Source organism: Melospiza melodia, chromosome 1 (assembly GCF_035770615.1).
Source record: "Melospiza melodia melodia isolate bMelMel2 chromosome 1, bMelMel2.pri, whole genome shotgun sequence".
Classification (NCBI taxonomy): Eukaryota; Metazoa; Chordata; class Aves; order Passeriformes; family Passerellidae; genus Melospiza; species Melospiza melodia.
In genome coordinates, this window is record NC_086194.1 from 14,025,843 (window position 1) to 14,039,467 (window position 13,625).

The 13,625-nt window shown below is 36.9% G+C and overlaps 1 protein-coding gene across 1 annotated transcript in view; it reads left to right on the plus strand.

Annotated features, from left to right (window-relative positions):
• Positions 1 to 13,625, plus strand: part of CUL2 (cullin 2) — a 40,698-nt gene that overhangs the window by 7,564 nt on the left and 19,509 nt on the right. The window contains exons 3-6 of the mRNA XM_063148467.1: positions 1,180 to 1,282; positions 3,102 to 3,196; positions 5,773 to 5,878; positions 8,724 to 8,806. Coding sequence (XP_063004537.1) covers positions 1,180 to 1,282; positions 3,102 to 3,196; positions 5,773 to 5,878; positions 8,724 to 8,806 — 387 coding nt within the window. The remainder of the gene's footprint in view (positions 1 to 1,179; positions 1,283 to 3,101; positions 3,197 to 5,772; positions 5,879 to 8,723; positions 8,807 to 13,625) is intronic.

Consider the following 13,625-nt stretch of genomic DNA (forward strand, 5'->3'; position numbering starts at 1 on the left):
AGTTCTCCTGCATCAGAATCTTTGTTTTGAGTAGTAATTCTATATAAAGAATGAAATGTGCATTTGGACAGGCTGTGTGATGAGAGCTTGACACTGTTCTGTGGATTAGCAGGTGACTCTTCAACTGTCTGTCTTCTACCTCCTTTCACACAGGCAGGTGCTTTTTAGGGTAGGCTAGAGGAAAGATCTTGTGTCTTCTCTTGATTGAAGTGATATACTAAATTATTGATTTCTACCATGGCTGGCTTTATAAAGTGCCTAGGCTTAGTGCTTAAGCCATGTTTTAAAGTAATTTTTGCAGAATTAGTTTATTTCCCACAGTTGTTCATGTGAAGCTTGACCTAATCCTTGCTTGACTTTTCTGAAAGCAAAGTTCTCAGTCATAATTTCTCTTCCTCAAATTACTCTTAAAACTTGATAAAAACCAAAAGTGTAGCTCTGCAAGGCAGTTTAGGGACAAAACCATCTTAAGGGTGGCTTAGCAGGTTGCTGCTGCCTGTTTAAATTATCAAGCACAACTGTTTTTTGTGGCTGTGATCTAAACAGGATTACTGAAATTATAATAATGGTTAAAAAGAATACAGACTTTGTTTTATCCACACCACCATTGTGATTATTTAATTTTCAGTGTTCCCTGAAATTGTTTTACCTGTGGAGGTGAGGGCAAAATGCAGGGACAGTAAGTTATTTTAGATTCCAGGAAGGAAAACTTGAAGTCAGCTTCACTGTGTGTTTGCTCTGCTCTGTCCTTGACTAATCATGTTCTTAATCTAATTGGATTCTTCTTTCCATTAAATGAGAAGAGTTTCAGTTCATGTTGGTGACAAGTACAGGATGGTGCCTGAAAGCTGCTTTTCACCTTGAGGTTATTGTATGTTATACATGGCAAATAAAGGGTAGAAGCCACATCAGTATGAGGCTATCAGAAGTTTCAAGATCTTAGCTCTAACATTGCCTCAGCATTCACTATTTAAAATGTAATATTGATGCTGTAAACTTGGATTTTGCACAAGCCAATACTTACAGTAATTTCAGAAAATTATTCATTTTATCTTTTTTGCTTGATGTATAAAAACCCCAAAACCTAAACTACATGTGTGGAGAAGAAAGGGTTCTCTAAATCATAAACTTTGTTGCTATGTTTTCACACTTTATTACAAACCTTGACTTTGAGCCCAGAGACATTTATGCTTTGTGTGTGGCCTATCCTGAACCTCTTGGAGAGAGACTTTATACTGAGACTAAAATTTTTTTGGAGAATCATGTACGCCATTTGCACAAGGTAACCTGTACAGTTCCTGATATCCTGATCCTTTTTCTTGACTTTCTGTAGGTCTTTATGAGACTAAATCACAGATGACAGAGTTGCAGAGACACACTGTTTGTATATATGAAATATGTAGCACATGTCACAACATGTACACAAATGTAGGCAGGTATTATAGATACCTATTGATATGCAACGCAAAAGAAATAATTTTCTTTCTAAGCCAACAGTTATAGTTTATGCAATATATTCATTGGCTTCAAAAGCAAGTTCTTTCTTTTACATTGAATCTTATAATCAAACAAGTTAGAGAAACATCTTCATTTTGCAAATGTTCAGTAGTTTGTCATTAGCCTTCTGTTTCAACAGAAATATATCTGCTCTAGTGTCTTGGAAACTGATTGTGTATACTCTTAAAAAATAAACAAAAACCTTCTGAAATATGTGAGACATAACACAAACACTTGGGAGGAGAGGAAATAATGGCAAATTATTATGACAACAATATTTGTATGTCTGTATAGCTGTGAGTTAACTTCTGTTTCATCAGCTAAGACAGCAAATTTCATTAGAATTATGATTCATCATGTTTAGTAGATAGGACAGATGAATGGTGCCTCGATCTAGATCAGTAAAAAGAGAAGTAGATTTAAATAAGGTGCTTATCAGTCTTTAGTGTCTTTATAGGGGGTAAAGTATTGCAAATTCTGCAGAGTGCTGCTAAATGGCCTCATGCTTAGGTACTGAGTATTTGACAAGATAGACTGGTGTCTTAATGGGCAGTTCCACTGGTTACGGAGAGGATAACTCTGGCACTCTTATAGACTAAATCAATTCACTAAACTAGCAGAGAACTCTGCCAAATAATTTCTTCCTCATTTATTTAGTGAGCTGAATGAGCTCACTTAGGATAATCAGGCAGGTGCCAGCACAGTGGAAGCTTTGGGAAGTAGCAGAAAGCATACATCAGGTTTTTAAATTGGCTATCCACTACTTTTCTTTGGAAAACCTTTGCAAAATGCATACAGCAGAGGAAAGTGTTCTCAATTCTGTTTTATCTACCAGCTTTCTTCTTTCATATTTTTTTACCCTTTTTTGCATTTTTTGCATGGGCTTCTTTGCTTCTTGAGCCACATTTTAAAATTATAAATTCTAGAGAGAATTAAAGTTGAATTCCTAGGATCTTGTCCCCCCCCTCACCAATCATACTCATTAGTTTAAATTGTTGAACTTCTCTGAAGTATAAATCTATTTTGATAAGTTCAGTAGCTTTTTAGATGATGATTTGCTTAAATTTCAAAAAATTTGGGCCTAGATTAGAAAACCCTTGATGGTTTTTTTTTCATTTACATGTATCTGTGCTGTGTTAAACTTGTTTTATTCTGTGATTCTTGGTAAGTATGAGGACTTGTCTATCCAGTAAGACATAGTGGTTTTAAATGGTTGTAGTTGGTCAGTTCTTCCAGTGTGCAGTGCCTGTAGCTGGGTGAATATAAAACTGATCTGTGTCAGTGAGAGAATGGTTCTGTGAGTTGTCCCACCAGTTTGATGTGAGAATATGAACCAGGCTTATTTAAGCAGGTACTTCTGAAAAGATCAATAGAAAATAATTCAGTAGACAGATTGCTATTTTTAAATGCAAAATAAAGCAAGTCCAGGTGTTCTAGCTGGCTTACCAAAACTTGGTGATATTAAGATGTGTTAGCTTTTTGGTCATTGCCACAATTCTGAATATGCAAATACTGTTCCAAAATTATAATGCCATGATAACTTCCTAAGTATGTGTGCTATTTTCATACTAATTCTGGTGTGTGGGGTGTGTGTGCCTTCACAGAGAGTTCTGGAAGCTGAAGAACAAGTACTGGTTATGTATCACAGATACTGGGAAGAGTATAGCAAAGGGGCAGACTATATGGACTGTTTATACAGGTAAGCTTGGCAAAAGAGTTGTTAAACCTTTGAAATTAACATGAAATTTAACATGATCTGCAGGTTAAGTTGAAGAGTGTTGAGAGAGCAATAGATGAATATGCCTCAGGTTAATTTTGGAGAGAATATAGTTATGGTAGCAGAACATGAGCAAAAAGGAATAATGCATCAACAGGTAAGTATCCAAGATGGTTCCTAAAGTTCTTTCATTGCTAATATATTCTGCTTGATGTTGCAGTGCCAAATGTGTTGGTGCTAATCAACCCTGCAGTGTATAAGCTCATAATCCTGGGAGTTCTACAAGGATGGCACTGTACTGCAGTTTGCAGTTGAACCAGCATGGTTTGAGTCAAAGCTTTAGAATATTCTAGTTTTTATGAATCAGTTGGAGTTCGTTTCTTATTGCATGCCTGCTCTGAAAAAAGTACCATAATTTAGTTGACTCTATTGTATCCCAGGCTGTAGTTTGTATAATTCTTCCTGCAATGAAAACTGATTAATGTCTACAGGTGGTAATCTGAAAGTTATTTTCAAAGAGATTCCCTTCAAATTTAATTAGGCTTGCATCTCTGCTTCTAACCTGATAGGCAATATTTGAAATACTGCTCAAATGTGAGACACTTTTGAGCAAAATTCCTTAAATGTGAGATCGATCATGTAATTGGAAAATGAGTTAAATCTTTTCTTCAGTGTTGATTTTGGTTTGTTTTTTTTTTTACCTATCCTCCTTGGTGCACTTTGCTAGGAAAACAAATCTGGATTCAGTTTGAAAATTAAAATCCCACATGTGCTTGACTAAACCAAGGTGATAAAACTGATGCAATAAGGAACACTGAAAAAAACTTCTTCAGATAAATAAATAAATAATAATAAATAAGTAAATAATAGATAAAACCAATGCTGGACATTAGGCCTTACCAGTGTCTTGGTGCTGTAACTGGTTTCACAGGTACTTTAAAAAAATCCAGTCTGTGTACTTTATTTCAAGTGATTGGGAAAGTTTCCTTATCCAGTAAATTGAAATTAGGTCATAAAAAAAAAACCAAAAAAAAAAACCAAAACACCCCAACTGTTAAAATTTTTTGTAATAAAATCCTGAAAACTAAACACACATGGTGCAGCTTTTGCTTTGTTCCGTTTTGTCTTTAAAATATTTATATAATACCAGCATATCATGATATAGCAATTTTTAGTTTTACATGCTACTCTGTATGTACTGATGCAAGAGAGAGTAAGTGAGGGGAGTGCAGGACTTTGCTTCTTAGCAAGTTTAATGAGAAAAAGCAGATTGGCAGCTGTTGGCTTTGTTCACATGGGAGAATATGGGAAAATGCCACCAAGGATCCTGCTTAAGGCTGGTGTTTGAGGTGTTCCTAATGTCCTCACAGGTTTTGTATGACCTGGAGGCCTGAAGCCTTCTAGAGAAATCATGGTTTGCAGTTCATGGTTGGTATCCATGGTAGCACAGGTTACAGTAAGAGTCTGAAAGTGGCTGCTGTACTCCAATTTTTCCTCCCTGCACTATGACAAGTCCTCCTTCTTTGGACTCTGTGGTGTCCTAAATTCTTTCAAGTTCACAGGATTTCACAGTGTGTTCCTCCTTCTCTCCTTTGCTTGGCTTTTGCCTTCATGTCAAGGGTGTTCAGACATCTCTGGTCTGGTGCAGCCTCTGAAGCCTGAATCTCTCAAAGTGCTTCAGTAATCTGGTTCTTTTCAATGCCTGAAACTGAGCATCTCAAAACTCCTGCTTAGATCAGAAATTCAAAAAGCCTTCTCAGTTGCCTTATTTAAACATTTTTAATATAAGAAATATTGTAAGTGTAGTTGGGAAATATATTCCAATTTTTTTTCCCAGTTATCTGATAGAGGAAAGAATGGTTCCATTTAAAAATGTTACAATATTTGTTCTGTGGGAATACTGAGAGTCAAGAGGAATGTTTTAGCAGGTCTTGCACAGAATCCATTCTGTGTTCTTTATAAAAACTATGCATACAGTAGTAAATACTGAATTTTAAAATAGCATTTATAGCATTTGTTCTTTATAGCTGTTACTTAAAATAATTTCTGAAAATTCTTCTCTTTAAAATTTGTAATCTGGCTGTTAGCTAGCTACTATGACCTGAGTAAGGGATCATAACAGACAAAAGTTTGCCCTGTTAAAATGAGCATTTCAGTTTGAGAGAAACACAGAACAATAAACAGTACAGGTAGAAGAAAATACTTTTAAGTTAAAAGTTTGCACATATATGTATGTATATGGAACACATGTATGTATGTATGTGTAAGCAGTGCATGTTGAAAGATTGGGTTCTTACACAAGTATATTGCTCACCAAGAAAATGCTGACAGTGATATTTCAGGTTCCTGTTTGATCTCTGTTACCAACACTACTGTTTTAATGTGATGGAAATTCTTTTAATGTCATTTGTATTGTAACTTTTTTCTACAAATAGCAGTGGCATTGGTTTAAGGAGGTTATATATTTTGTGATGTGAAACACATTCCACAATTCTGAACTTAATTTAAAAAGCCTTTTATTTTTGCCTGTTTTGATGAGGATATCCTTATTTCTATAGGTACCTCAACACACAGTTTATTAAGAAGAACAAATTGACTGAAGCTGATCTTCAGTATGGTTATGGAGGGGTGGATATGAATGAACCTTTGATGGAAATTGGAGAGGTAGGTGTCTCTGAAAGTGGGGTGGGCTACAAACGGTATTCAGAATGCTGTGAGTTCAGCTTTGTCCTTGAAAATTTTCACTTTTTTATGTCACAGAAATATTGTACATGTAAGCACTGTTCCCCTTGTAAAATGAGATTACAGTTTTGGTGTAGAAAAATAAGAGTGACCTGGCAGGGAAAAGAAACAAATATGGAAACGGTTGGAAAACTTGGATTTAAAATGTGATAATGGAAGCACTTTGCAAATAAACTTCAGATTCTTAAGTGATACTGCTATCTAAAAAACATGTTGAAGAATTAGTATACTTTTGGTTTTGGAAGCCCTTGAAATATTAATTTTTAGGCTTCTATTTCTTGATGTGACAAAGTATAAAAGCTTTTCTTGCGAATCTCAAGGCAGTAAAGTTAATATCTGTTCACGACTGGTGTAGGATTAGGTTTGTAGCAGTCACTCCTTTGTCCTGAAAAGTAATGGAGACTTGAGTCCTATATTCATGCATTAAATTTACAGCACTATTTTGGTGAATTCATTGCTCCATTTCTTGACCTACAAAACACTTGGCAAGTTTGTCAAGTCTTTGTTTTGAAAGCATTTACTCTTTCATTATGGTTCCTGTAGGATTCTTTTATTCTTTGGATTGTACAAGGGCTCTAGTAGAAGTCAAATTATTTGTTGTTCGTCACTTTAGAATGGAAAGAATTACTGTTTATGCCATTTAAGATCACTGAAATGATCTGGCCTTTATCTACCCAAGGGCAAACATGTTTATTTTATGTATTGTTCTCTTCAGTCTCAGCATGAAGTTACAGAAATAATGCCCAGTATTTTTAGAAGCAGAACTGCACCCTCTGTTCTGAAGTTTCTGTCTCAACATCACTCTTGTGTGGTAACAAAACTTTGGGAGCTTTTCAGTAATCTTAAACAAGTCCATTCTTGCCCAGTTCTTCTGAGGGGTGTAACAGTAGGTCTGTACATGAGAGCAGAGCTGTGTGTGTGAGGTGTGGGCACAGCTTCAAACAGTTCTTCTTCCCCCAAGTGTTCCAGACATTCAGTAATTGTACTAGGAAATATACAGGATGAGATAAGTTAATGAAAATAGTCTGCCACTGCTTGCAAGTGCTTGCTTTTTACTTCTCTGTATGTTATGAATGCATGGTGAAGGACACTGCTTTTCTGAGTTGATCTCCTATCACTGATTTCAAACTCTTGAATTTTCAATGGCTCTGTGAGAGCCCTGAGTTTAAATACCTTTATTTAAGATGTGCCTTCTGGTTTTTTTACCCCCAGAAATAGATTCTGGAAAATGGAGAAAACTGCCATGTTGAGTACTGCCAGTCTAGTTGGAGAAGTAAGATCAGTCCCTATCCTCAAGTGGGAGAAACTGTCTTGAACTAATACATCCAAGTTGCTGGATTGATCTGTCTGTAGTTTATTTGACAAGAAAATTCCAATAGGTGATTGACTTTGCTTCCCACTGGTAGCTCATATGTGAGAAGGACCATGCTAGACACCGCATTGCAGAATTGATCTACCTGAGGTTGTTTCTCTTCACCACATATTCACAAAATGTGTCAGTTCTTTGCCTTTTTTTTCCCCCTCCTTTTCTTCTATCTCTCCGCAGCTGTTTTCTTTCAGCTGGCTTCTTTCATTCTGTACTGGATGAGTTCCTGTTGTCTTACAGCAACTTGCCTGTTCTCCAGCTACTCTCCTAAGACAACTTTGGTTTCAAAACATGATCTGTGTTTGGATTTATAAGCAAACCTTTACCTCTCCTTTAGCCTGCTTATGGTGCAGTTGTGGCAGGTTTACTTTCTGTATTGCAGTGTGGGTGCTGAATAGCTGTGGCAGTTGGAGCAAGTTCATTTGTTTGCTTTTTAGAAAGGAAATTTATTTCACTGAGTGGATCAGATTAGCAGTTGATAGCTATGTGCCTGCTTTCAGTTAAGACATACCTCACTGATAGTTTAATTTTTAAATCTAATGACCTCTTAGTTGTGTCAAAGCTTTCTTAGAAGCAATATTCCCTGTGTCCTTACTGAAATCTGCAGTTTTATTTCTTCCCAGTCTGCTACTTCCTGGCAGGTGTTTTTGGAGGTCTCCTATGTGCAATTATTCTCTGAATATAAGGGATCACTTTATCCCTTTTGGGCTTTAAATCTGACTTTGATTCAAGTGCAAAAGCTCATTTGAACTATTGCAACTGTGTTTTTTTAAAATGGTATATCTTGGGAGCAATGGCTTCACCCATAAGAACTGATGAATTCTGGAATTGATTTGAATTCCATTTGAAGCCAAATGTTAGCTTGCCAGTGACTTTGCTTAAGATGTAAGCATCTTAGTTTGGAGGTGTTCTTTGTGTGTTGGTGAAGGGATTTGTCTTTGACTGTCACCTCTGACAGATTGGCCAAGAGGAATTCCCTTTTGTCACTGAGGCTTATTTTGCAATCATTGTTAGAAATACTGGTATTTGTACACATTCACACACTTTGGTTAGAAAGGTATGTTACTTACATATTACTGTGCAGAGGTTTTGTTTATGTGTAGTCTCAAAATCTGCCCTTGTAACCAACTTGCTTGGAGTCTTTACATGCATTTGAGAATCCTTGGAGTAGAACCAAGGAATGAATCAGGTCTATGAGATGTGTAGGAAGAATGCAGGCTGGGAAGCCAACATTCGCATACTGCCTGACTAGCGAAAGAAGAGCTTACATAACAACTGAATTTTTAAAATGAATGGGGAATTTTGTCATCTTTGGTACTGTTCTGAGTTTGGTGTGGTGGTTTTTAGGGTTTTTATAAAATGTACTTTTTATTGATGTAAACCTGTGTTGTGTCCTGACAGCTAGCTCTTGATATGTGGAGAAAATTAATGATTGAGCCACTGCAGGCCATCCTTATTCGGATGCTCCTCCGAGAAATAAAAAAGTGAGTGATTGTTTCTTGCTTTAACATAAGGTTGGGGGTATTGCACTTTTTTATTTTACTTTGAAAATCTGTGGACTTTGACAGAATTCTTTATGTTTGGTTTTTTTAAGGTAACTTCTTTTCTGATGGTGATGGTCTATCAGCTTTTCTTGTTGTAGCTGTGTATTTGTGGCTTTCATGTGTAGAAAAAGGCAGTGAATTCCCTGTAACCACAGAGCAGTGATCTTTCTGTTTCAGCAACCCTTCTTATCAATGGGTAGGAGAGGAGTTAGAATAAATGGCCAGGTCCCATAGGATGCCTTTTGCCTTTTTCTCCACCTGATGCTGTCTGCCTTTAGCTTTTGTGCTGTCAGTCAAGTCGAGGACCAGACCTTGGGCAAAGATTTGCCAAAGCCAGAGAAGCTGTGTTTGCATGGAACCCAGAACAATTCTGGCAAGTGACAAAGCTTCTGGGTTTCTATTTTTCAGATCAGTACCTTCACTTAACATTTTTGGTGTTTCACTTGAACAAAATGAAGATAATTAATTTTTTGTAGTTTGAAGGAAAGTTATTGTTTCATTTCTGAATATTTTTCTTAATACTTCTAAACAAAGCCAAAGAGCTTGAGACTCGTAAAGCTTTGATTTAAAAATTTTATTTAACTTCTAAAGAAGCTAATTTATGAAAGAACAGAAATTCTGGATCTACTGCAGATCTTGTGCATAGTTGCAAGTTTCATCAGTTTCTGCACTCCTACCACTGTTGGGATACAACATTCTGGAGTTGTCTAATGATTGGGGTTTTTTAAGTGATTACTCAGGTGACCAGACTGGTGTAGGTAAACTGAGGGGGAGAGATAGCTTAGCAGATTAATTTCCTTGAACATGCACTTGGTCAGAAAAAGTCCTGTAAGGCATTGAAAACCTAATTTGTATTTTTCTTTCCTGAATTAAATATTTGACAACAAAGGAGGGAATATGATGTCTCTTTTGGATGGCATTTCTGAAGCCAGGAAGTATTTCTTTGTTTTTACTTGTTGAATCATGGTTCCTTTGTAACCAGGACTAATAGTGCTTTATCCATTTTTACTTCAATTATTTTTACTAAATGGAGATTCCTTAATTCATGGTGAAGAACTTTCTCCTTTGTTACATCAAGCATATTGATGCTGGAGACTTGTCTTACTTAATGTGTTTATTTCACTGGTGGGTGGGAGTGGAAATGTGTGTGAAAACCTTTTTCAACAAACATCTGATGCCCCTTAAAATAATGGTCTGTATTTAGCTTGAAACTGATTGCAGCCCTACCCAGGGCCTTTAGATCAAGGCTGTCACTGGCTTGTGGAGGTGTTAGATCTTGAGACTGTAACAAGTTGAAATAATTTGTTACTAAACTATTTGGAAACTTTGAAATAAAATTTTGGTCCTTGTCTCTAATGGTTGGATTCGGATTTTTCCCCCATTCTTTATTAAGGAGTCTTTTGTGTGATCTCAGAGAAGTTAATTTAGTTCTGCTTCTCAAAATATACATCCAGCAATTCATGTTAAGTTTCTTCTAGCCACTTTGTGATCTGCACATCATTTAATTAATTACATATGAGAGAACTACTTCTTGTAGCTGTTTTTGTTCCTGCTGTCATGAAATGCAGTGCTTGCTATGGAGATTCTGAGGGTGGCCTTTGCATGTAACAATAGGCTTGTTGCTTTTCTTTGCTGTAATTTCTGTGATCAATGCAGTTTTTAAGAGGCAGTTTTAAAGATGCTGCTGCAAGTGATTTAAATGTCTTTTAGCACTGAGTTCAGTAATTCAGGGATTAAACAAGGTGGATATCCTAAGTTATATCTGTCAGACATTTTAGAATATGCATGGGAATCATATAACTTTAAATTTTTAATAAAATTGCTAATACATGTATATGCTTAAAAACTCATCTATTCTACACCTTCCTCATAGTAGCTGTTTGTGCATGGTTCAGTTTATTACAATGCTTTAAAAAAATGAAATTAGTGTGGATGGGTCAGTTGAACTACATCATGGTAGGAAGTTTGTGTAGCATAGAACAGTATGTGGAGTTGATAACCAACACTGCAGTAAATTATTGCATGTAAAAGTAGGTTTCTTACTGTAGTGGAAAAGATAGGGAAGCAGAGCCACAAATTCTTCTTTCAAATGTTACTTTATCAGTGTATTTAACTGGATTTTTAAGAAGCCTCTGACTACAGCCTTGAGCACACTGACTTTTTAGAAGCTATAAGCTTGTGCAATACATTATACTTTAAAACTGGCAATAAACTTTTTTTTTTCATGAAAATAAAGAAATACAAGTAGTGGCCTGTGGCTCAGCTGAACAACTGATCTAAGATTTTACTGACACCAAAAAGGAGCAGGCTGTGCTCTGCTACCTTTCATGTGGTGCTCCCCTGGTTCCTTAGTGACCCAGCTGAACTGCTAATGTGACAGAAAACCATCCTGGATAATGTTTCACCAAGTTGGCACAAGTCAGTTCAGCAAAGCATTAGATGAGTGCCAAAGCAAAGGAAGAGAGATGGAGGGCTGTGACTGAGCAAAAGGGAACAGGATTAGCCCCTTTGAGCAGCAGAGAATTCTGAAATCACTTAAGCTTGTCTTGTCTGACTGCACTCCTAATACAGAGTTCTGAGTGTAACACTTTCATCCCCCTCCCTCTAGCCCAAGCATTCCTCCTACAAGGTGAGCTGAGTATTAACTTAAGCATTCTTGTTTCAACACAACAGGAAGCTGACAAGATCTTGAATTGTGAGAAAATTCATCTATGAAATTCTTAAACAGAAATAATTTGGAAATTACTCAGGGGCTATCTCAAATGACAGTGTGATTAGTACAGACTAACTGAGAGACAGACAAACTTCTCTACTAAAGATAACTAACTCTTTCCAACTAACTGGACCTATTCCTGTCTAAGATGATACATTATCTGTACCATTTGTTTGAAATTAAAGCTATTGGAAATTAACGTTTTAAAAAGTGTTTGGAACAGTCTCATCTAGTTGACAATGAATTCTGTAGGTAATAGGCCTTGAAAGATCCTTGGTCTGACACAGCAGAGCACTTTTGAGTGATGGAATCTTCTTGTAATGAATTTGATATCTAATTATTGTACCTGAAGGGGCTGTAGTAATACACTGTACAATACATATTGAACACTCACTGTTAGCTTGAGACTGAACACAGGAACAAGATGGAGTTAATATAAACCAGCACAACTTTCTTGGGTGTGTTTTGTAGCTTTCTCTATTTTTTGGAAAAAAATAACTTGCCACCACCTAAATTAGTGGAATTTGTGTTTCTAGCACTTAATCTTTTTATCCAGATTCCTTTCCTTGTACCCAAGATATCCTGTGACATCCCTGCTTCAACCTGTGTTGCAGCTGCTCTGTAGCTTTATGCAGTTTGCTTGCTGAGTGCTGCCAAGAAAGAAAATAAATGTTTAATAGACTTCTACCTTTGCAGGGTCACCAGTTCCATTTTAGTGTGGCACTTGTTCTTACTACTACAGCTTTTGTGAAAGTCATCCTTAAAACTTCTGTCAAATTTTTTGACGTTTGCACTACACATTCCTGGGAGCAGAGTGCCATTGGTGTAAATAAAACCTGAAATGGCTGCCAGAGCAGGCAAGGCCTGTTCTGTGCTGGGTTTGTTTTCATTTATTGCCTTTGAGCATCAGACCTCTGCTTCAACAACTTGTTTCCTTCCTTCCAGCTCTTCCATGGAGCATGTCTCCTGCACTCATGCAGCTTGTTCTTAATGTTCCTTTGTATATTTGTATAATAGGTTCAGCCTTTAGTTCTGTGCCTTCCTGTGCTCCATGGCCCTGTGTTCAGGCTGCATGCATCCTGCAGCTCTCTGTGCTCCTGGGCCCCTCTGGGCTGGAGGTGCACGCCCAGGGCAGGTGGGACTTCTCCCTTCTATGGTTCTGTGCTGCTGCCTCTGCCATCATAAACCAGACCCTGCAGAGAGATGTTGGCAAAGGTGTCATTACATGTACCCAAAGCCAGGTTTATTCTATTGTTCATCTCCCACAACCAGAGGAAATCTTCTTGTACCCTGTGTGAAAAAAATCAGACCATCCCTGATGGAACCCATCAGTTCAGTTCATCTGTAATGGATAATAAAAATGAGACCATCCCTGATGGAACCCATCTGTTCAGTTCATCTGTAATGGATAATAAAGCTACAAAAACCATGCAGAGACTGTTCATTATCTGTTAAGAGAACTAATTCTTTACACCCCTCCTAAGCTTAAGTTTTCAGATCAGAGGAAACAGTAGTGTTTGAAAGCAATATCAATGATTAACAGTTGTGAATACATGAAGATGGTCTGGTGTGCATAATACAATGGCTACTGGTGTGGCTGTCCTGGTAAACCTCCACAACTCATGGGCATCGTCTGGAGTTTTTCCTGATTACAAACCAAAATAAATGATATTAGCAAAATTACTTCTCTCTCATTTCACCTCAGCCTAGATGGGTATATGGTAATGTTTGTCTTTGATGCTTAATCATAAATACACTTTTATAAATCATATTTTAGTCCTATTTAACACCTTAGAAGTTAGGGAATATTTTTTGCTGAGTTGTAAAGTACATATGAAAAGTGGAATTTTTTAAGAGCTTTTCATGTCTTAAGAGGAAGTTTGTGCTGTTTTGAATGCTGGTTATTTCCCAGTCTTTGCAAAGGGCTGAACACCAGTCTTTTTAGCATGCAAAGCACTCGTTTTAATTACTTCTATTTTCACCTAAATGGAACTGAAGACAACATTTTCTTACTTCAACTCCTTCATTTGAAGCTAAGAACTTGAC